Source organism: Linepithema humile, chromosome 4 (assembly GCF_040581485.1).
Source record: "Linepithema humile isolate Giens D197 chromosome 4, Lhum_UNIL_v1.0, whole genome shotgun sequence".
NCBI lineage: Eukaryota > Metazoa > Arthropoda > Insecta > Hymenoptera > Formicidae > Linepithema > Linepithema humile.
This window is the reverse complement of record NC_090131.1, coordinates 22,057,642-22,079,681: the sequence shown is the minus strand read 5'-3', so window position 1 is coordinate 22,079,681 and position 22,040 is coordinate 22,057,642. Positions and strand designations below refer to the sequence as shown.

Below are 22,040 nucleotides of genomic sequence, written 5' to 3'. Positions count from 1 at the left end.
TCGCGCATTACAGAGGCGGGGTCGAGTATTCAGCTATCGAAAGAGAAAAACTTACGTCGGTGATGGAATTTTTAGCGCACCGGCCGGTGTCTGTCCACACCGCGTTACTTCATCCATTATTCGCCGTGATACAGGTGTGGACACATTCAAAAAACTTATTTTATGTATCAAACGCAAGCGGGCATTGCTTCCCTCTACAGTTTGATGCACTTTTCAAGATAAATTCTTTTCTTAAAAACTGATATAAAATGAACATTTCTCTCCATTAACAGCAATCAATGTCAATATTTTGTGAGAACCCTTCTACGCTCATAATATAATACTTATATAGATAAGATAATTGCAGAAAAACATCCGGTATCGGCCACAATGCAACTTGTAATATAATCGAGGGAAAATAAAATAAATAACATAAAACATAAATGAGCTTTCTATAGGCGATTCCCGACTCGTGTTCGTTTGGCCGCAGAAGGTCAGCAAAAGCCGACTCTCGAATGTCTTCACGCCCTTATTGCGCAGTGTTCTGGTTGGATTGTTGCTCGTAGACGCTCTTCACTTGTGGCCTGGAGAATTTCTACCCACATCTCTTCCGTCTACCATGCCAATTACCTTGCCGCCTGTCAAATGCAATATCATTGAGCCACGCTGGTTCGACAATAACTGAGCCTTAATTAGCCCCTTCATCTTGTTTATATCTGTAATAACAGTTGCACGTTAATAAAATATTGTACAATTTTTTTTTTCTACAAAGATCTTATAAATTATTTTGTTCAAAAACTCATTTAAATTATTACAATGCGTTTATGGCGAAAAGGTGCAAATTTGCATATAAGTAAAGTGGCGATCAGAATGAGTTAAAAAGGTCTTATATGTATAATCAGTGCAGTTATTTGTTTTCGAATATATTTGAATATTCTTAAATATGCCAGATTTATACTTGGATCAAATACACATATATAGATATTAATGAATGCCATATTGGCGGAGTATCAAAGACGTTGTGCACCTTATTATGATTGAGATCTAAATATCATGAGATCTAAATATCAGTTTAATAAATATATAAACGTTATGTACACAATGATATTGCACAATTTGCCAATGATTCATTCTCACTTATAACTGAACGTGATTTTAAAATTCATTGTGAAATATATTTACATTTATTTTTCCACTTATAAAGCTTTTCCTATTGTGAATTTGCTAATTCACTCCTCACTTTGCATCTTGCTTGCTTGCTGACAATAAACAGTGAAAAAAAAAAACATTTTTTTCGCATGTTATTTAGTATCGGAACAATCACGTGCATTCAATTAATCGCATAACGTCCTATACAATGTCTGATTTTTCATTAAGAATTTTTAATTACCTATATTTATTTGAATAAAACAGTATTTACGTATTTGCTATAATAAAACGTTATAAAAAGCAACTTATTTTGACGGTTTCTCTGAAAAATAGAATGGCAAATGGACATCTGTATGTTTGCATCATTACTGGATTAATTACATAATCATTTTCCGCAGCGTGTGAAATTTGAAGTAAGGATTACAAGGATAAAGGATTTATGATGTATTATATTGTAACCGGCTTAACGGGAAATAATTGCGATTATCAGCGGAATGAAGGTGATCGCAAAAATACATTACGCGATTATATTATATTCTATGTGAGACGTGGCAAATAGAAATTACATCTCACAAGTGAAATAAAGAGAAAATACTTTTATCTTGTTTTAAATATATAGTGTGTTTAAACGTACGTTATCGGCACTAAATGCAAAGTAGTAGTTTTTATCGCATTTGGAGTCAATATAAAAGGTTGGTCAACATAAATACCAGGGTTTTGTTGGTGAATAACGATGAAATTGATCCGCTTATTCATTATATAAGTACTTTTAATTACAGGATTACGTAACGCAAAGAGAGGAGAGACTTGTGCGGTAAAGTGTAGACATTATAGTTTTATTCTGCAATAGAATCTTGGATCGAGGAAAAAGGAAGCAGGTTCGTAAAGCATTGCGTTTTAAAGTTTGATTAAAGTGCATTTCATTATCTGTTTATTTCAACTATTATTGTGATGTGTGTGATAGTTTTGCTTAATTGTATTACTATGGTATATGAAATGTCATATTTATCATAATATGTGCTATGTCATATATATCATGATATGTGCTATGTCATATTTATCATGATATGTGATATGTCGTACTTTTTTTTGAATTGTATCAAAGTGCACGTTCAAGATAAAATGCTTCACTGATAAACCGAATATTTATATGTATTGTAACGTATCTGTCAAACAGTTGCCAGTTGAAATCTTACAAATGTTGTGAGTACTCAAACAGCAAGGTGAATCAAGATTTCGTGTGCAAGCAGAGATTCGTGTGTACAAAGTGTAATAAATTTATATGTAATTATTTAAAATTATTTAAAATCGTTAAAATTAAATCTGAATCGCATTAAATAAAGTTTGATGATTTTCGATATTTTACGTAAAAAAAGCAATGTTTATCTGACTCAAAATTTTATTTCCTGCAATATAAATTTATTTTTTACTAATTTTGGATTTTATATCGCACATTTTAATTATTACTAATTAAGACTTCGCTGATATAATTTTCACTGATAGCATTTTCTCAAGTGATGATTCGTACAATCATATTTGTTTCTATTTCATATTTCTGCAACAAATGAGTGTTATAAATCAGTGTGTTATCATCGATGTTTTTGATAAAAATGTTATCTATTTCAATAAACATAATAATATAGATATTTAGTAATTTGAACTAATTTAATGTGTTAACAGGTTACAAGAATGGATTTTATTTTTTTAATACTATGTACTCTGGGCGTTGTTGGAATATCCGCGATTATATCAATAGTATATCGTTACTATGTTATTCGACGAAAACTTAGAAACATTCCTGCAGTGGACTCACTTCCTTTCGTTGGAGAGTCGCTTGTATTAATGAGACTGACGGAATATGGTAAAAAATTTTTATAAAATACTACCTACTATTTTACTCATTCTACGCACTACTATATTTCTATTTTTTTATCAGTGTTATTTGTCGCATAAAATTTAAGACACAAACATTGGCTATTTATCTTAGATTAATATTGGTAACAAGTCATTTTGGATTTTTCAAATAACTGTTTATTTTTTTATCGGACAAAATGCAGTTTGATTGACATGTAAATTATTTTAATTATTCGTTTATCAAATCGAGTTTCGCCTGTTTCACGATTTTTTAAACGTGCTGCGTAAAAAACAATATTATCTATTCGAAAGTCCGAAATTATTTATTACGCAATATAATTTGTAATATTTGTAAATGTAATTGTTTCTTTCTAGAACGCACAAAGTGGTTTTGCTCATTCTTAGATAAGTTTAAAGATGGGATATTTATAAATTGGATTGGAACTCAGCCGTTTATCAATGTGTATAAGCCCGAATATTTAGAGGTAAGAAATAAAAAATATGTTGCTAATATAAACGACAAATGTATGTAAAAATGGTAATAATTATAATGCTTAAATATATTTTAGACTACTTAGAATAATTATTAATGAAACTTTATTTCCGTGTTATATTTATTTATGCGTTTTATATAATTCACATTTGATAATCTAATTATAATTATTCGCTTTTCGTATTAAAGTCATGTTTAAAATATTATAACATTCAAACATTAATATATATAATATTTTAAACTTAACTTTTATACAAAAAGAAAATAATGTTTATTAAAGTATAGACACATACGTACATGTACATGTGTATATTTTAAAATATTTACAGATTATTTTCCCCAGTACTACAAATATCACTAAAGGAACAACATATGATTTGCTGAGACCTTGGTTGGGCAACGGACTTCTCACCTCTACAGGTAAGTGTGTAAAGAAATTTTCACACGGTTACTTTTAATGTTTTACTAAAAGTAAAATTGGAATGTATTTAATTAGGTATTTTGCGTGAGATATAGTCATTTCTGAATACTTATTTGCATAATGATCATGCTATGTTCTAAAATATTTATAAAATTTGGTAAAATTTTTTATGTTTCTATTTACCATGCTAATACTTAACAAATTGATATTAATTTCCTGATACACAAAAAAAAATTTTCTGCTGCTTTAAAAAAGGCGAAACAAAATCGAAGATAAGACGCTGATGCTATTTTTATCCTTTAACTTGCTTTATAATTATATTCTTTTAACTTTTGCAATATTTGTACAATGTAAATTTATTTGTATTAATGCTGCTTCAGGAACACAATGGTTCCACGATAGAAAACTAATTGGGCCAACATTCCACTTTAGCATATTGGACCAATTTGCCGTGATCCTATCCGAAAAAGCAGAGATCATGACAAAGTGCCTCGAGAAAGAAATGGAAAAAAATCCAGGGAAAGCTATTAATATATTTCCCTTTGCTATCAATGTTGCTCTCGATGTTATTTGCGGTAATATATATTCGTATTTTTATCTGTAATATAAAATATTTGGCAAAATATGTAATAACTAATTTAACTGAATTATTTGCGAGTTATAAGTGTTAATTTTTAATAATTGTAGTATTATAAAATGATACAAGTTACTAACAATGTTAATCATTATTTAATAGAAACAGCAATGGGCGTGAATATACATGCTCAAGAAGTTGTGACTCCATATACTTCAATAGTACATAGGTTAGTTTAAAAAAACTTTTTAATAATTTATAATTTTTTAAAACTTTCCGTTAAAAATTAACGTTGAATTTTATTTAAGTATTCTGGCACAGAGATGCAATTACATCAATTGACATTAATTATATTTTTAGGACCTCTATACTAACACTCGACCGTCTATTTCGACCATGGTATTGGATAGATTGGTTCTTTCATTCAATGCCTGCAGGAAAAGAATATAAATCAGTACTTAACATATTGCATGGTTTTACGAAAGAGGTATGCCAGAAACGCCTATAATTATACATATACATATAAGTATACATTATAAGACATCATCAGAGCTAAATTACATATATATGCTGTTTTGTTCGAAGCAATTTCGAGTTAACAAAGAATTATATGGCAAATTATAGGTGATAAAAAAAAAGAAAATTACACGTCAATCGCAAAAGGAGTATGCAAAACCAGAAACCGAAGACAATGAGTTTGACATAGGTGTGTTATAATTTAAATTAATTATAATTTGTGTGTTATTACCGCCACATGTATTTCGTTAACCGTGAATATCTTTCATGCGTGTAAAATTTGTTACATTGTTTGTTAGGTAAACGTAAGAGAAAAGCCTTTCTAGATCTATTATTAGATCAAAACGAAAAAGATGATTTCCCGTTAACCGATGACGAATTAAGGGCACAGGTCGACACATTCATGTTCGAGGTGAGTTTAAAATTTAATGTAAAATTTTTTCTTATCAATAATAATTTAAGTAGTAAACCATAGGTATGTGTTACCATAAAATAATAAGAAAATAATAATAAAGGGTCACGACACAACTGCGGTTGCGATAACCTGGGTGCTCTTTTGTTTGGGTAATAATCTCGAGCATCAAGAAAAAGTTCACGAAGAACTCGATGAAGTTTTTAAAGATTCAGAGATACCAGCCACAGTGAAAGAGCTGTCACAATTAAAATATCTCGATAGAGTTATAAAGGAAACACTCAGAATTTTTCCAAGTGTACCCGTTATTACAAGAAAATTAGCAGAAGATGTAAAAATAGGTAAGACATTTTTCTCATAATTAAGAAAAAAAATCTTAAAAAATTCAGCGATAAAAAAATTCAATTGCAGTTAAATATAGCGCTTGGAATAAAAAAATATCTTTAGAGATATTTTATCTTGTTTATCAAAAGCCAAATACAATCTTGATTTAAAGATTGATAATTTTATATTTAATATTATAGATAATTATAGATAATTTATTATAGAAATTTAAATTATCAGAAAAAGTGGAAAAGTAAAGAAAAATTTTTAAAATCCGTTAAAAATGTTTTTTACTTTTTGACTTTTTCTCTTGATTTAAAAGTTTTATTTTTAAATTATAAAAACACTTACATTGGTAAAATTTGTCAAATCTTCTAAAAAAATTCATATTAATTACCTTATTTTAGGTGATCATACACTTCCAAAAGATATTGATGTCACCTTGGCAATTATATTAGCGCACCGGAATCCGGAAGTTTGGCCAGACCCATTAAAGTTTGATCCGAATCGATTCCTTCCAGAAAATTCAAAAAATAGGAATCCATATGCTTATGTACCGTTTAGCGCTGGCCCGAGAAACTGTATCGGTCAGAGATTTGCTCTACTAGAAGAGAAAACTGTGTTAACAGCTATTCTTAGAAAATGGAGAGTCAAAAGTGTAAAAACGTTTGAGACAATTCACTATGGCGGCTCACTTATTTTACGACCGATCGAAGAAGTACTTATACATTTTACATCAAAGACATAATTAATTCATTAGCATATTTTTTTATAATAGTCTTTATAACTTCTCTCAGACAGCACAGCATGTCCAGAGGATATCCTGAAGACAGTTTTGGGACAACGTCCTCTGGATGTATCTCCTTTGGATGTATTTTGGACATGTGTGCTGTTACTTACAAAATTTGTATGTTGTTTCCTGTAGTTATATATATCTAAAATATCTAAAATTGATCAATCAATATATGATCAATTAGCATATATGTTTAGATTTTTATTATTATAATCTGAAATTACATTATTTAATATTAAGACCTTAATGTATGAATTATTATTTTAATTTTACATTTAAATATATATATATATATATACGTAATTTTATTTATATTTGTTTTACATATTATTATAACTATACTATGCAATTACAATTTTCTTGAATGTATTCTGAAATCCATCTCTTTTTGAGAGCAATATCTAAAGCGGAAAAAATACTTCCAACAAGAAACAATAAACAATCTAAGTTAAAAGATATATAATTAACGATATTAAATCAAATTAAATATCAATAAATCTCTTTAGCAAAAATATAATTTTTTATGCGTATTGTATGCTGATTGTATATTTTCTGCTATCTAGATTTTTGATGTTTACCTGCAATAAGATTTAGCACTTTGTATCTGCCAGTAAAATATATGATAAATTTATATAGACTAATATATATTACAATACAAATTATAGATATAAAAGTAATACTAAAAACCAACGATTTTATAGGTTAATTGTTTTGAAAATAGTCATAGAAATACGTCATAGAAATACGTTAATGCTTAGAGTCATGCCGCATAGAAAAACGTAAATAGTAAGCAAATTGGCTAATCACAGTCGAGTATTCTTGAAAACGTAAGGTAATCATTTGGCTAATTTTCTATGTGACATGCTGCTATAGCCTTTATGCCCGTATCAGACCACACATTGAAAATTGAAATTTGACCAATCAAGACAAAGAACTTTTCCATCTTTAAGCCGAGAGCACAAGCTTTTACATAAAGCATAACGCATAAGCATAAGGAAATTGATTGGTCTATATATAAGCATAAGCAAATGCATAAGGAAATGGACCAATCAATTTCCTTATGCTTATGCGTTATGCTTTATGCAAAAGTCTGTGCTCCGGCCATTAATCTTCAATCTTCAATGCGTAGTTTGATACCAGCTTTACTATAATCCATTATAATCGAGAATCGCAAGAGATATTTCTCGATAATCTCGAATTATATGATTGAGAATTTCACGTGTATCATGTGACAGGTGCACGTGTAAATTAAAGGTTATAGTTTTGAATCTATTTGATACAGTGCAAGAGTAACAAATGTTTATTGTAAAAAATATTTTTTATTATATAAAGATCCGCATGTCTCAGCAACGAATAATATGAACGATTTTAATCTTAAATATAACAATGAGCCAATTTATTACATTACAAGGTAAATACGTAGCTGTATAACCGATATAACGATTTTATTTCTAAATAAAATAAAATAGGATTTTAGATATTATATTTTTTATTAATTTCCTTACGCGAATTATTTTTAGTTGGTCAATGCGGAAATCAGATAGGATCAGCTTTCTGGCCCTTAGCTTTGCATGAATATGGCATCCAGACTACCACTGGTGGTGTAAATTTACTTACAAGACAACGAAATCATGTCAAGCATATCAATGATTTGTCTGATGCGTTTCCTAGTTTTTTTTATGTACCAGACAGTATAGATAACTTGAATTTTCAAAGTGTAGCTGACTTAAACAAGGCCAAAGTCAAAGCTAGAGTATATACATTTTTCCATTTAATTTGTTGAGATTAATATAATACAACCAGGTTAATAAAATAATTTTTGAAAGCAGGCTGTTCTAATTGATATGGAAGACAGTGTTGTATCTAGGTTTAAACAAGGCCCATTGCGTCAATTATTTGACCAAACATGCACTGTAACCAATTATCCAGGATCTGGAAACAATTGGTAATTTATAAACAATACCAAGTTTATTATTAGCATTTTGAATAACAGAAGTAGAGTATAATATATTGATTTGTAGGGCAATAGGATATCATGTTCATGGCAAAGAATATCATGATCGTTTAGAGGAAAGTATAAGACATGTATCAGAAAAATGTGATAGATTACATGGGTTCTTGTTAACACATTCATTAGGGGGTGGTACTGGATCTGGATTAGGTACAGCAACCTTAAAACTATTAAAAGATAATTACCCTCATGTGGAAAGGTACTTTAATGAATATAATCATTAATTAAATTAATTAAATCTTATAAACTGAAAATAAAAATGAAAATTGACATAGTTATAATATAAATATTTTAGGATTGTATCGTGTGTATATCCTGCAAATATGCAAGATACTGTAACTGCACCTTATAACACTTTGCTCGCAACTCAAGAACTTGTAGAACATGCCACATGTGTATTTCCTGTAGAAAATAAAGCTCTCTTAGATATATGCAATGCTCAAGTGAATAAACGAGAGAACACAACTCAAATGAATTATAATGCCTCGTGTAAACCATTTCAAGATATGAACAGTATTATTGTCAGTATGCTTTTACATCTAACCAGGTAATTGGAATTTTGTAAGTAACATTAAAATTAACATTGTAAAGAAAATTCATTTTAGTGGATCCAGATTTCCAGGAAGTTTAAATATGGATATGAATGAAGTGGCTACAAATCTAGTACCTTATCCAAAATTACATTATATATTTAGTAGCATCAGCCCTATAACTTTATCTGCTCCAAATATGTGCTCTATGCAAGAAATAAAGTATATTAGTTTTCTCTTCTTAAACTTTTATCTTAAATCAGACATATAAGAATACTGAAATATCATTATCAATATTTAAGATTGCAGGATGAATTGTTCACTAATGCGTGGTCGCGAAATAATCAATTGATTAAATTAGATCCTCTTCAGCCTACCTCTGTCATTCTTGCCGCTGCACATATTGCAAGAGGAAATACTACTTTAAGCGATATGAAACGAAACATTGAAAGGTATTTAATTTGTTTTTTTTTCAATATACGTATTTGTAGAATCTAATAATTATTTTTTATTAATTATAATTACTCTTCATATATAGGTTTCAAAACAAGTCAAAGTTTACTTCGTGGAGTAGAGATTGTATGAAAATAGGATTATGTTCCATTCCACCAGCAGGACACTCTTCATCATTGCTGTGTCTTCTTAATTCATCAACCATGTCTTTACTATTTAAAGATATAATTCAAGAGTTTTCTAAATTGTATAAAAAAAAGGTATAAAGTGAAACTAAACTATATTTCTTCAGAAAATAGATATAACTATTTTTATTTTTTAAAAGCATTTTTCTGACTTGAATAAATGTATAAAAATATTTTTAAAACTCTTTAAAAATAGTATATTTGCACGATGGTGAAACAGTATAAAATTGCGTTTCAGGCACATGTTCATCATTATACACAAGTACATGGATTTGAAGAAACACATTTCATGGAAAGCAAAGAAAATATTCTCAATTTATACGAATGTTATACAGAAATACGCAATATGGAAGAAACAAATATTTCTAGATTACAAATAAGTTAAACAGTTTGTAAAAACACCTGCAGACAGAATAGAAATGTATCATATTGTTTTCATATGCTGCAGAAAGATTTCTTTGTATTTATTAATATTTATTAATCTTTCTAATATATATGTACAACATAATACTATTTTAATAAAAATTATAATTTTAAAGATAATGACAAAATTCTATTAGTACGGAATTGAACATCTATTGTAAGTTTTGTCAGTAAAGCTGTGTTAAATATTTCTGTCGCATCAGGAGTGTTGATTAAAAAAAGCTGTTTTCTTAAAGAAACATGTATCTTTGGGTATGTATTTGAATATTCTTAAGCTTACGTTATTGTATTCACAAATTTTGATGCATCCTTAAACTTAGCTGGCAGGTATTTGTGGCAAACCAAACTCATCCACTGGAACACCATCCTGTAAAATAGATAAATATATTTGTCTTACTAGTTTGTCTTACTAGTTTAAGGTGCTTTTTATATAACATAAATTGTATTTTATTTTAGTTTTTCCTATTTTTGTGAATAATATGTAATATATTACTTTTTTAATTATAAACAAATAGTTTTATTAAAATATAGACCTTGTTTTTGAGAGAACTTGCTCCAGGTTCTTTATCTGGAGCGCTAGGTGCTTTTATAGCATCATCTAAGAAGCTGGAATCTTCATCCAAAGCAAGATCATCGCCAAGAGCTTCTAGTTCAGCTGCGAGCTCATCATCATCAATTTCTGGCATTCCGTAACTACGACCCATTGCTTCTTGCACTTCGTCCGCTTGTTCTAACATATCTGCTAAATCATCCTGTAAATCCTATACAAGAAAACAGCAACATGTATAATATGGAGTCAAAAGTTTAGTTTAAAGACTTGTTGAGAATATTCTTAACTTACTTCAATTTGATCAATGTTAATATTTTTGAATTCCTTCTGCATTTGCTTGACACCATCTTTCATAGCAACTACAGTTGCTTGAGTATCCTTTAACGTTTGAGTGGCATAATTTGCTTGTTCCATGTTGAATGCCTGTTGGCGCAAATTGTCCACTTGGGCCTCATACATTTTCCGCTGTTTTAGTACACGCAGTGCTTTAGCCTTTACTGCATTCTTAGCTGGCCCATCTCTCATTTTAACCATTTGATCCTTGTATTTTTTCAACTCTGCATCTAATTTAGCTATTTTCTTTTCTGCAGAGTCCGCTCTACTATCAACCTTGATAAAATATTAAACTTACAATTTAAGATATATTACACTGTATGTAGCAAATTATGCAAATTTTTTTCCGATATAAACACGGAAAATGACATAATAATGAATTAAAAGAATGGAAAATACGAATCAATGTCAATTATTTTTCTGATAATAACAAACTATCATTCTTACCCCCGCAATGCAGTCTGTAATGCTTGGCGGTGGTTCTTTAGGTTTAGCACGTCCGAAAAGCCTATTCATTTTTGAGAATTAATGTTGACACTACACGGCAAGACAATTTTTTATAGATTTATTATCTGTCAAAATGTCAGACAACGTGTTTCTAAAAATATCTACGCAGCGCGCGCAGTGCACGCAACGTAAGCTATGATTCATCAGATGATGAGATGGAAAAGTCGAGTTCTTAGCAAATCGATTAGTAATACGACATACCGTCGCATGGAGCGCTAAAATCGCTAACAGTACGTCATTCAAGCACTTTTATATCTAGATACTCATACACATCGGATTATGAATATCAACGGTCAAAACGTTAACTCAGCGATAAAATTTAAATTTTGGAGTTTTCTTTCTTTATATCGGTAAGAAATCAATAATTATAGGATCAATTCATGGGTACTTCACTAACTTTTACCGTGCATTGTTTTATTGATCAAAGCATTTTATCATTTACAATAATTCTTTATTTTTTTTTTCATTTGTTACTGTACTTTCGTAACCGATGATGCGTACGAAAACTGAACTACTAAACAACAGGCGTAAAATGGCGTCATAGCGTAAAGTATGTTAAGATTTATATTATATATTAAAAATCGTTCTTAAAAGAGTCTCTTTTAATAAGTTTATTAAAATTATAGCATTTCGAAGAGTGGCGAAGACTTCGGCAAGATGTAACTGAGTTTAATATGCTGAAAGTCACTTTGTCTTACTAAATAGGTGAATATTATCTAAGATATATTTGAGTCCAAAAACTTTCTCACTGTATTTTCACTTCGAACTTTGCTGTATTTTAATAAATATATTATACTTATGCTAAAAATATAAATGTTAAAGAAAATAATAATTCAAGTATAAAATATTTTAATTGTGAGATTATATTTTATTATATATCTTATGGACAAAGTGATCAATGAAGTCATACATGATGCCCGAGATCTGTCGGGCAGAGTGATCAATATTTATATATATATATATACATTTATTTATATTTATTTTTATTTATATTGCCCGAGTGATAAATTAACAAATATTTATCACTCTGCTCGACTGGTTTCGGGCATTATGTATAATGCCCCACTTATCACTTTGTCCATAACATATATAAAACATATATATAACATTAAAAAAATTATATTGAAAAAACAATTTCAAGCTTTGTATGTGATTAGAATTTATAATTGTAAATTTTAAACTAATATCAAATTGAAATTTTGCAGATGAGAATAATGCCATCAAGAAATTCACGGATAAAGAAATTCCACAAGTAAAACGAAACAGGGAAGCATCGAACTGGAAAATACCAGACGGCAAAATCACGCGGACAATCCTTCGAGGTGTATTTGATGAGGTTGAGAGAATCCTTACAGAAACTCGATTCTGCGAGATGAAATGGAATGACAACTTCAGATGCGGCAGGTGGGAGTAGGTAAGTGAGTGTGCAGATCAGAGTTTTTCGATAACTATTATCAATCGACGCGAGATATCCGTGATAATACGGGGCGGCGAGACGCGTGTGTAAGTACTTGTCACTAGGACAAGGCGGTTCGCGGATCGAAGTGTCAGTATTCCCGGCAATCTCGATGTGAATTGTGGTCTCGCGGTTGGACACTCGCGTAGAACTGATCAACGCGCTTGCACGAACAATGATGTTCTTTTCTAGTCATATATATTCTTCATCATATTTTCTCGACTCTTAAGCGAATGACCACAGTCGAAGTCTGCTTTTTATTTCTGAAATCAGGTTTGTGTTTGAAATACGTGAAACAGCGTACCTGTGCAATGCCAAAATGCTAATGGATACTCAAAAATTTTGTCGGTCATTGGTGGATTTAGATCTGGCAAGTTTGCTCGTGGGCAGCTTGCCCATAAACATTCTCTTCGGCAATCACAATTGCGTATAGATTCACTGATAGAATTCCTGGAATGATTAAAAAGCGATTAAATAGTATGTCTAAATAGCTTTGAAATTAATAGTTGCATTGATGTCAACTATAACTCGGTTACAATTACTAAAATTTTAAATTATTTTTCCGTTTTTTTTTTAAATAATAATGTGTGATTAATAAATTATATTGGTGTTAAATAAATACGCTACTTACAAGAAATTTGTAAACCAAAAACAATTGAAAGAAATTGATTCGGTGAAATTGGTTCAAATTTTCGGAATAGAAAATTAAAAATTTATTTTTCTATTTTGATTTCCTTTTTATAAAAATTACAATAAATAAATGCATATTAAAAAAACTTTAAACAAGTTTAAATTTAATTAAAAATTTTTAACACTGTTTAAATATTTTTTAAAATAGATTCTTGTTAAATTTATTTATTTTTTGTCTAACGAATTAGTGAAAAATAAATATGTGCGATCTGTATTGTTTGTATTTTTATTATAAGAAAGGGCATTAGATATATAAATAATAATCGAGTTGAAGGTATATTTGAACAGTTTAAATATAAAACTTTTTTATAAAATGCATAATAATATATATATGAGTCAAACGCATTAATTCAAATATATTCAGAATAGTTAAAGTTAGTCTTAAAGTTTTGTCAATTAAGGAATATTTATTTAATTTTATTTTAGATCTTTTCTAAATAAGAATGCGTGAAAAATATCAATTTCTAGTTTGAAATATTTTATTTTATTTGCCTGTAAAATATCATATTTTACAAATATTTTTCTAATATTTCTTTTATTAACATTTTACGGGCAATATTAAAATAGAGTATCTTATAATAGAGATTAGCATTTTTCCTACATTTTTATTAAAAGTTAAGGTCAAAAAATGGATCGAATAAGTATTCAAAAATTAATAGCTGGCATTAATAAAATAAACATCTGTAAATTTGATTTATTAATAAAAATTTAGATAAATTTAGATAAATTCAGATAAATTTTGCATAAATTTTATATTTAAAGTAATCTCTTAACGATGCAAAATACTATGTATTCACTGCAGAAACAATTAATATCTCACAAATAACAGACATTAAATAAATGATTAATTACTTACCTTAAAGTCCGCTAAAGACCAATGCCTTCCGGATTTCTTCCTCTTCTGTGATCCATCGACGTCTTCATGGCACTTATGAAACACAATCAATTATGATTGCGTGAAATTTTATACAACATTGTTTTCTCGATGCGAACATCATGGCAAAGAAAACACTTGAGAGAAGCGCAAAATCACACGGAGTTATGATATAGTCGACATTCATGTCCGCAGCAAGCATGCGGCAAAGGGAAATAAAAAAATTGCGTGGTATTAATTTTGCACCCGTCGTGATTATGCTAAAGCCAAAGTATTTTCGTCAATTTCTATGCTCACCGCATATCACAAAATAAATATATCTACATCTCAAAATGTTTAGTGTTTATTTCATATTATAGCAAGCGAATAAAAATTTATTAGTTACAATTAAAGGTATATATTTGCGTGCAATAAAGTATCTGAGTCGCTAATTGCGGGAGTAAATTAATTATGCGAACAGTGAATCTAATTATTTGTGGGAAATGTGGGAAATCTTATAATATTTTTCGTGATCGCAATACGAAAGGTAATAATACGATTTCCGCTGCCATTCTATTCGGCTTTAGTGTAGGCCATAATAGGCGAATAATAGGTGATAGCGCACAAACTGCGTCTTAGATTGCAAAATTCGCAGACCAACGTTGCAAGCTACTATCGAAGTACTTTAATGCGTAACTCGGTGGTTGTTTTTATTTTTTGTACGCAATGTACGCGCGTTGTTGTCCGCGCGTTATCACCTTGTTACCGTTCGCACGACGATATTTGAGCAGTAAATTGCTTCATATTATTATTATATCTCAACTTACGATTGCAACGAATATTATAAGATTTTTTTATAAATTATTTCCGATTTTAACTACGCAATTTTTTATTTTTCTTTGCTACTTACAAATGCTGTGAGTGTCGATCTTAGCTCCGTGCAATTTCGTACGTTTTTTGAGCTTTCTTTTGTAATGATGTGATAAAGTTTACACCGGGAAAACAGTCGTATAAATTATTGCACAATCATAACTCAATGTGTTTTATAAGTGCTACGAAAGAGGCTATCGATAGATCGCAGAGAAGAGGAGAAAGTTTGGGAGACATCGAGTTTCGGCAGATTTTAAGGTAAGTAATTTATCGTTTATTTCTTATTTATTATACATAATATATTAATTGTTTCTGCAATAGTCACGTGGCATTTTGTATCGTTATGTAATATACTCTTGTAGTGAGTACAGATAGATATGACGACTTGATATTGTAAAAAGTATGCGATAAATAGATACTTAAAAAATTTTATAGCATTTAATATATATATCTATTGATTTAGCTGACTCTAGCTACAATTTTTAATATTAAGTTATTTAAGTTATATTAAACACTTTCTTTTCTTCTCAGTCTTTTTTGTTCGTTTTTCTCTCATATATTCTCTTATTTTCTCTTAATCTTTTATTCTTTTTCATTGTCTTGTTTCTCTTGTCTCATTTGCAGTTTCTGATTTATTTTAATTGACCATAAATTATTAATAATAAAAATGTCGATATTGACATCTGCGTAAAATTAAGCAGACAAAAGTTGTTTCTTTTTTGTTTCTAATGCATACTATTTTTACTCCAATTTTCTTTACTGTCCGAGATATCTGAATTAGACGCTCGTTTTAATTTGAATTGTTCAAATACAAAATGTTTGAATCTTTTGTCTGAGCTCTAGTTGACTATATTACTATGTACGTTAGACGTGAGTGCATTGCATGAATGAGTTGCAGAAATCGTAAAACGGCTGCAATACGGCGGCGAGTGAGTTAAATCAGGGATTCGTAGTGAGGAGCTTCTCGCGATGAAAAAGATATTTATCAAATGGTGACAGTGATGTGTTATACGTGACGTCAGAAGGATAATGTTTCGCTATTTTCGTTGCGGATTAACTCAAAGCCCGACTCAATTCTAACCGCGTCGCTTTCTCGATTGCACACTCATGGAATCCCGCAGGATCTTCATGCTGACGATTTTATGGTTAATGTATGGGGTAGAAGGTAAAGTGACGTGCCGCGAAGTGCAATTGCATCGCGATTGTGAAACGTTGTGCAGTACGAGCCGCGATGGCATTGTGTCTTGTGAGCTGAGGGTGGCTGTTCTTTTGCCGGCGGATCCAAGCTTCGATATTTCTTTACCTAAGGTCCTTCCGGTTCTTGGTAAGGCCATTCGGACAAACTAAGATCGAGTTTCATACAATATTTCAAAAACTTAAATTTATTTATCGATGTAAATTTTATAACACGGAATCTAATTTAATTTTCAAATTACATATGTCATATAACGCGCGATTAAATTTTATATTATAGACGATAAGATTATAATATACGATAATTTTATATTATAGACGATAAAATAGAAAAACGAAAATTTTTATCATTACTGATTATTATTTCGTTGTGTAAAATTAAAAAAAATAATTTTTTTTGTATTTTTTTCATTACAAGGATATTTTCTTTATTCACAGATTTAGCGGTATATGAAGCAAGATCGCGAAATTTGTTGCCGTATTGGTTGCAACTTAAATTTTTGCCGCTGGATGACCATTGCGATGCAATGTATGCGCAAATTGGTGCGATTGACAGTTATTCGCATTGTGTGCACTTATTTCTCGGGCCGGCATGCGATTATTGCGTTGGTATGTTATCTTAATCTTTTTATTAAATTTTATTAAATATTTCTAAAATGTAATTATTACGATAAGAATAATGGCGAGCGAACTGCGGTTTCTGAAAACAAATAACTCTAAAATCTTTCCGAGATTATGTTTGAAGCCGCACATAAATTACATTTAAACTGAGAAATCTGTTTCATTAATTAAGATTTGTTCTGATGTATTACGTTAAAATTTCCATAATCCTGTTTTTGGAGCAGCATTAAAATTGTTATGTCAAAATGATTTAAATGCAGCTGTATTATGACAACGAGAAATTTGAATTTTAGGAGATTTAGTTTCTTTAAGTTTTATATTAATACTTTTTATTAATTTTACTTTCTTTATATGCTTCTTTGGAGTGGCAATATTTTTACATATAACTTTTAGAAAAATTATATATATTTTTTTTGTTATTTTTTCTGTTTTTACTCTAAGTCCAATTGTTGATTTTTTCATAGCGGTCGTTGGCAGAGTGGTAAAATATTTGGGTGCACCGTTGATTACCACGGGAGGCTTTACTTTTGATTTTACTGAGAAAAAAATCGAATGTAAAGACGAATACTTTATGACGACAAGAATCGGAAGTTTGGCCTTTAGGGATATCGCCAAGTTTTTTGTAGCTGTAATGAATCGGTACGTACAACTCAAACATTTTCTACAAAAGTGTATATTGTACTGTTATTGTAATTAAATTTATTCTTTATTTTTATACATTTCTGCAAGAGAGATTATTAATGATTTATTACATTTTATTTGTGCAAATAAGACGATCATAATATAAGAAAGTTCTTTTCTGTTAATTAGCTACGAATGGCGTAAAGTGCATCTCGTTTATGCAACGAACGGTCGAAGCCAAGTTGCTGGTAGGCATACGTGTCAGCTTATGATGAAGTCAATGGTGGAATTTATCAAGAAGGAGCACGACATTACTTATGGCACTTTCGACGTTGAAGCTACAACCCCTAGTGATTATGCGGATGCTTTAAGAGATCACGTTGGCCATTTCTACAGTGGTGAGTAATTTTTTAAAAATAATTATTACGTTACTTATGTCAAAAGTTTTTTGCTTGAAAGCACAGCAGAAAGATGATTTTTTAAGAAATATGAAAGACTTTGTACAGATTTAAGGGTTAATTACTGATATATACACTCTCATTCACATAACGACATAATTATCATATATGATCTATTATTATTCTTCCTCTTAAAAAATATCATTACATTGAATTTAGATTAAGGAGATATTAATCATCGCGTCATGTTTATCTCTATATACTTATCGCATAACTTTGCTTTAATTGATTGAATCGTAGACAATGACGCTCCAAACGTTGTAAACAAGTATTTAAATATAACTTTTGTTACTTTAAATTGACAAATTAGAGATAAGTATACTGCTAATCTTTTATATTTACTTACTCGGTTTTTTACAACAAGACATATGGTTGCGATCGCATAAAGATTAATATGCAAATATCATTTAATAAATAAAAAATTACAATTTAATATTGTAATTTAATATTGTAGTTTAATTTGTCGTACTTTGACGATACATCTAAAATTAATATGCATTTTATCAGTATTTTATACTAGCAAGAGTAATTATTTTTTATGTTGAAATACTTTCAAATCACACGCTTTATCGTATAGGATGATTGTATTTTTATATTATCTAATAATCGATAATATAAAAAAAACAACAGTTTGTTGGAGAGAGTGTATTTTCGAATCGCTCCATTAATGGAAGCGTTGCTTTAAACACTCGCTATAAATTCGACAACAATCAATATACATATCGGGTGACATGAGGGAAAGGTGATACATGCCACACATTAATCATCTCGAGAGGTTTTACCATAGTTATAATTCTTGTTGTTCCCGTTCTCTCATTTCGGGATCGTAATTACTTTTTTCTCAATGTTCAACATAATGATAAATCTTGCAAAAGTATATAGATCTCAGTGATCTCAAAAATAAAATTAACTTTAAAATTATATTACTTTATATTTAAATTACATTACGAAAAGCTTCTCTATTTCTTGAATGGCAAATTCATTGTAGAAGCACTGTTAAGAAAATTCAATTATTGAATGCAAAATATATAATTATAAGTGAGCGGATATTGTTATTTGTAACATCTTTAATGGATAAAAGTATTTGCGTCATTTTTTGTTTAATTCTCGTTAATCATTAGGTGAACCGTGCCTTATCATATCATTTTGCACGTTATCGCGTAACTTATCATGCTTGGACATTTCTATTATTGATATCTTCTCACACGGCTTTACACGTCATTACGTATATATTTAAACATTTCCTTAATGAATTTACACGATTATCGGTATCTATTTAAAGTGTTACAAGGATTTTCGTCCGGGATTATCCCTTCATTTGATGATAACGTCTGTCACATATAAATACAAATGTGCATGATAAAATTCTATAATAGAAGCAAACTGATAAGTGAAATAAAAATAATTGTTGATAGATAATTTTGTAACGTGCTTCATAAAGGTATAAATAGACTGAATTTTATTAAGATATATATTTTATGAACAAAACACGTAAAACACAATCTATATTTTGATATAAGTTGACAGTATTAGCAAATATTAATCAATATTTCGCGTGCCAAAGTATTTTATCAACTGTTGAAAATATCTTACGTAGAATTTTATGAGAGACAGAGATCTTGCGTCGGTAAAAATTTATATTGGTAACAATATATGCAACAGTAAAAGAAGTATAAAATTTTCCATAAAAATTTGATTAAATATATAACAAAAATATCTTGTATTATATAACATTTGCATATGCAGATATGAAGATTTATAATATCTTTATCAATATATATCTAAAACTATTTCTTTTTTTCTGAATATCAACAATCTCAGTTAAATTGTTCTTTACAGTTTTGTAAAGAAGGCAAGAAAAATAATTTTTATTTTTGTATTGCTTATATAAATATACTACTTTATACGTTTCGCACCACGCTAATTTTATACCTTTTATTTATGGAATTTTTATTGTGAGATTTATTAATTTGTTGATAAGAAATATTATATAAGATAAATAAGAAATATAAAACATTTTTATTTTAAATAAAACGGAAAGTTCAGCGTGGATCTTTAATGACTTGCGCGGCACGAAACGTATTGAAGTTTCAGCGTAATATTATAACTTGTGATTTTCCTATACGTTACTATGTCGTGGGAAAAGTTATGATGTGTAAGTTGCGCGAGAGATAAGAGAATAAGCGCTTTCATATAACTTGAAAATTGGAGAACTTTATTACATGCAGTAACGTGAGTGTCACTCACACATATCCAATGCAAAACGAGTTGATATTTGTGAATGTCATGCGTAAAATATATCGGTCATAAATGCTTATATCTGCACATGCTGTTAAATGCATCGTCAGTAGACGTGTGCTCTTACGAGAGTATATGCAAATAAGTACTTATGTCAATTTTTTGCGCGTCGCACAAATATCGCAAGTTTGCAGCAAAATTGAGTGGCATAAGAGCATTAAGATTGAGAGCGAGTACCATCAAAAGTTATGTCTTTGATGATAAGAACGTAAGCGAGTGCTTTTAAGTTTTCCGAACTCGCCAGAAGGAACGGTTAGGAGTCTTAAGAAAAATTTTAACGACCATGCGATGCAAAGCATCTGCATATAACTATATCCCGATATTTATTAAAAATGTATAGTGCTTTATTTTCTCTACATTTCCGTTTTCTTATTGTTTATTTTTTATCGATTTAGAACCTATATTTTTTTAGCAAACATTCATTAGAATACTTTACATTGTGTCTGTAGTTGTTTTCAAATATTTTCACTAGTTTTTAAATTAAATTGCTGTTAAAATACACGAATGTCTCAATCAGAACTTTGGCAGGTATTTAATAATGCTTCGAACAGATTAATACAAATTCTACATATATGTATTTCGTAAAGTTTCTCTCTCTGTTTCTTTTATAAGAATCTTTGTGTGTGTGCGTTTTAAATATATGTCGTCATGATATCTATTTTTTAATATTGCTATCATGATTGATTTGATTTGTGCAAATTTGAGTTTGAATATTGGTTACGATAGATATATCTCGATGGTTCCCTCCTTCCTTTCTCTCTTTCACATCAGTTAGAAAGCTATTTTGAACGATAAAAGGGCTACGTAGGCAACTTGTTGCGTAAATGACATGTTCGACAGTTCGACAGTTTCACTTCAAAGATCAGAGAACCAATCTTGACAGAAATAATGGATGTGAAAAGAACACGCACTCGTGACTATGGTTGCAAAATAATTTAGAATAGAAAGGAATGTCAGACCCAATAAATATAAGTATCTTCATACATTTTTAATAACTGTGATTACATATTTTTCAGCAGTCTCTTATATCACTCTAAAACTTTCATTTTATTTATTAGTATTTTCGTACTCAAGAAACAATCATTCTTTATCTACTTCGTGATTCTCTAATAATATTGCTTTTACATGTTAGAAAGTATCATATCTATGCCAGAAGTTAACTAGTAATGAAGAATAGATTTGTTCGGCACACACATTTAGTGATTGCAATCTCTGATTAATCGATAATTCCCACTCAGTATTGTTACGCGTACGTGATTTCAGATACTGTAAAATCTATTTCTGCAATATTTGCGGGCATGCAGGTAGAGTGGTATGTTATCGATAAAAGCGTGCGATAGGAAGACGTCCCATTATATTTTTGCCGAGATATTAACACTCTCTAAACTTTTTTGTCACTTCTTGAGGCAATAGATTTATGTTCACAAGATAAAATTTATTTGCCTTTAATGTTTAAAATGTTCTTGACGTTG

At 29.7% G+C, this 22,040-nt stretch overlaps 4 protein-coding genes and 1 long non-coding RNA gene across 11 annotated transcripts in view; 4 read left to right on the top strand and 1 right to left on the bottom strand.

Moving 5' to 3' along the window:
• The first annotated feature begins 8 nt into the window (after positions 1–8).
• On the top strand, positions 9–423 carry LOC105670853 (uncharacterized). Its single transcript, XR_010889651.1, has 2 exons — positions 9–134; positions 273–423. It is a non-coding gene; the product is annotated as an uncharacterized lncRNA (long non-coding RNA).
• Positions 424–1,847: 1,424 nt separating this feature from the next.
• LOC105670805 (cytochrome P450 4C1-like) lies at positions 1,848–6,818 on the top strand. 3 transcript variants are annotated; one of them, XM_012364527.2, is made up of 12 exons: positions 1,848–2,006; positions 2,306–2,397; positions 2,809–2,989; positions 3,358–3,467; positions 3,805–3,895; positions 4,277–4,471; positions 4,633–4,699; positions 4,831–4,957; positions 5,095–5,176; positions 5,286–5,398; positions 5,502–5,739; positions 6,130–6,818. In XM_012364527.2, the coding sequence occupies exons 3-12, from the start codon at positions 2,818–2,820 to the stop codon at positions 6,468–6,470; spliced, it is 1,536 nt and encodes a 511-aa protein (XP_012219950.1). In that variant the 5' UTR covers positions 1,848–2,006; positions 2,306–2,397; positions 2,809–2,817; the 3' UTR covers positions 6,471–6,818. The 3 variants fall into 3 exon arrangements, with proteins under 3 accessions (XP_012219950.1, XP_012219964.1, XP_012219958.1); XM_012364541.2 differs by having other exon boundaries at positions 2,306–2,412; XM_012364535.2 differs by lacking the exon at positions 2,306–2,397.
• A 737-nt stretch (positions 6,819–7,555) lies between these two features.
• LOC105670826 (tubulin epsilon chain-like) lies at positions 7,556–10,245 on the top strand. 2 transcript variants are annotated; one of them, XM_012364553.2, is made up of 9 exons: positions 7,556–7,926; positions 8,036–8,268; positions 8,342–8,460; positions 8,537–8,725; positions 8,822–9,073; positions 9,132–9,278; positions 9,359–9,508; positions 9,595–9,769; positions 9,933–10,245. In XM_012364553.2, exons 1-9 carry the CDS (start codon positions 7,902–7,904, stop codon positions 10,077–10,079), a joined length of 1,437 nt encoding a protein of 478 aa, XP_012219976.1. In that variant the 5' UTR covers positions 7,556–7,901; the 3' UTR covers positions 10,080–10,245. The 2 variants fall into 2 exon arrangements, with proteins under 2 accessions (XP_012219976.1, XP_012219984.1); XM_012364561.2 differs by having other exon boundaries at positions 7,558–7,926; positions 8,345–8,460.
• Positions 8,714–11,658, bottom strand: Vps60 (vacuolar protein sorting 60). 2 transcript variants are annotated; one of them, XM_067352881.1, is made up of 5 exons: positions 11,448–11,658; positions 10,959–11,276; positions 10,651–10,878; positions 10,398–10,484; positions 8,714–8,928 (listed from the first exon to the last, which is right to left on the bottom strand). In XM_067352881.1, the coding sequence occupies exons 1-4, from the start codon at positions 11,514–11,516 to the stop codon at positions 10,434–10,436; spliced, it is 666 nt and encodes a 221-aa protein (XP_067208982.1). In that variant the 5' UTR covers positions 11,517–11,658; the 3' UTR covers positions 8,714–8,928; positions 10,398–10,433. The 2 variants fall into 2 exon arrangements, with proteins under 2 accessions (XP_067208982.1, XP_012220008.1); XM_012364585.2 differs by lacking the exon at positions 8,714–8,928 and having other exon boundaries at positions 10,148–10,484; positions 11,448–11,657.
• A 135-nt stretch (positions 11,659–11,793) lies between these two features.
• Positions 11,794–22,040, top strand: part of LOC105671037 (atrial natriuretic peptide receptor 1) — a 91,428-nt gene continuing 81,181 nt past the window's right edge. Inside the window, exons 1-7 of one of the 3 annotated variants that reach the window (XM_067352851.1) lie at positions 11,794–11,857; positions 12,033–12,057; positions 12,134–12,212; positions 12,713–12,921; positions 17,009–17,179; positions 17,656–17,830; positions 18,002–18,210. In XM_067352851.1, coding sequence (XP_067208952.1) covers positions 12,903–12,921; positions 17,009–17,179; positions 17,656–17,830; positions 18,002–18,210 — 574 coding nt within the window. In that variant the 5' untranslated portion in view covers positions 11,794–11,857; positions 12,033–12,057; positions 12,134–12,212; positions 12,713–12,902. Of the gene's footprint in view, positions 11,858–12,032; positions 12,058–12,133; positions 12,213–12,712; positions 12,922–12,956; positions 13,237–16,274; positions 16,701–17,008; positions 17,180–17,655; positions 17,831–18,001; positions 18,211–22,040 lie in introns of those variants that run through there. The other 2 variants (XM_067352852.1, XM_067352850.1) reach the window with 2 other exon arrangements.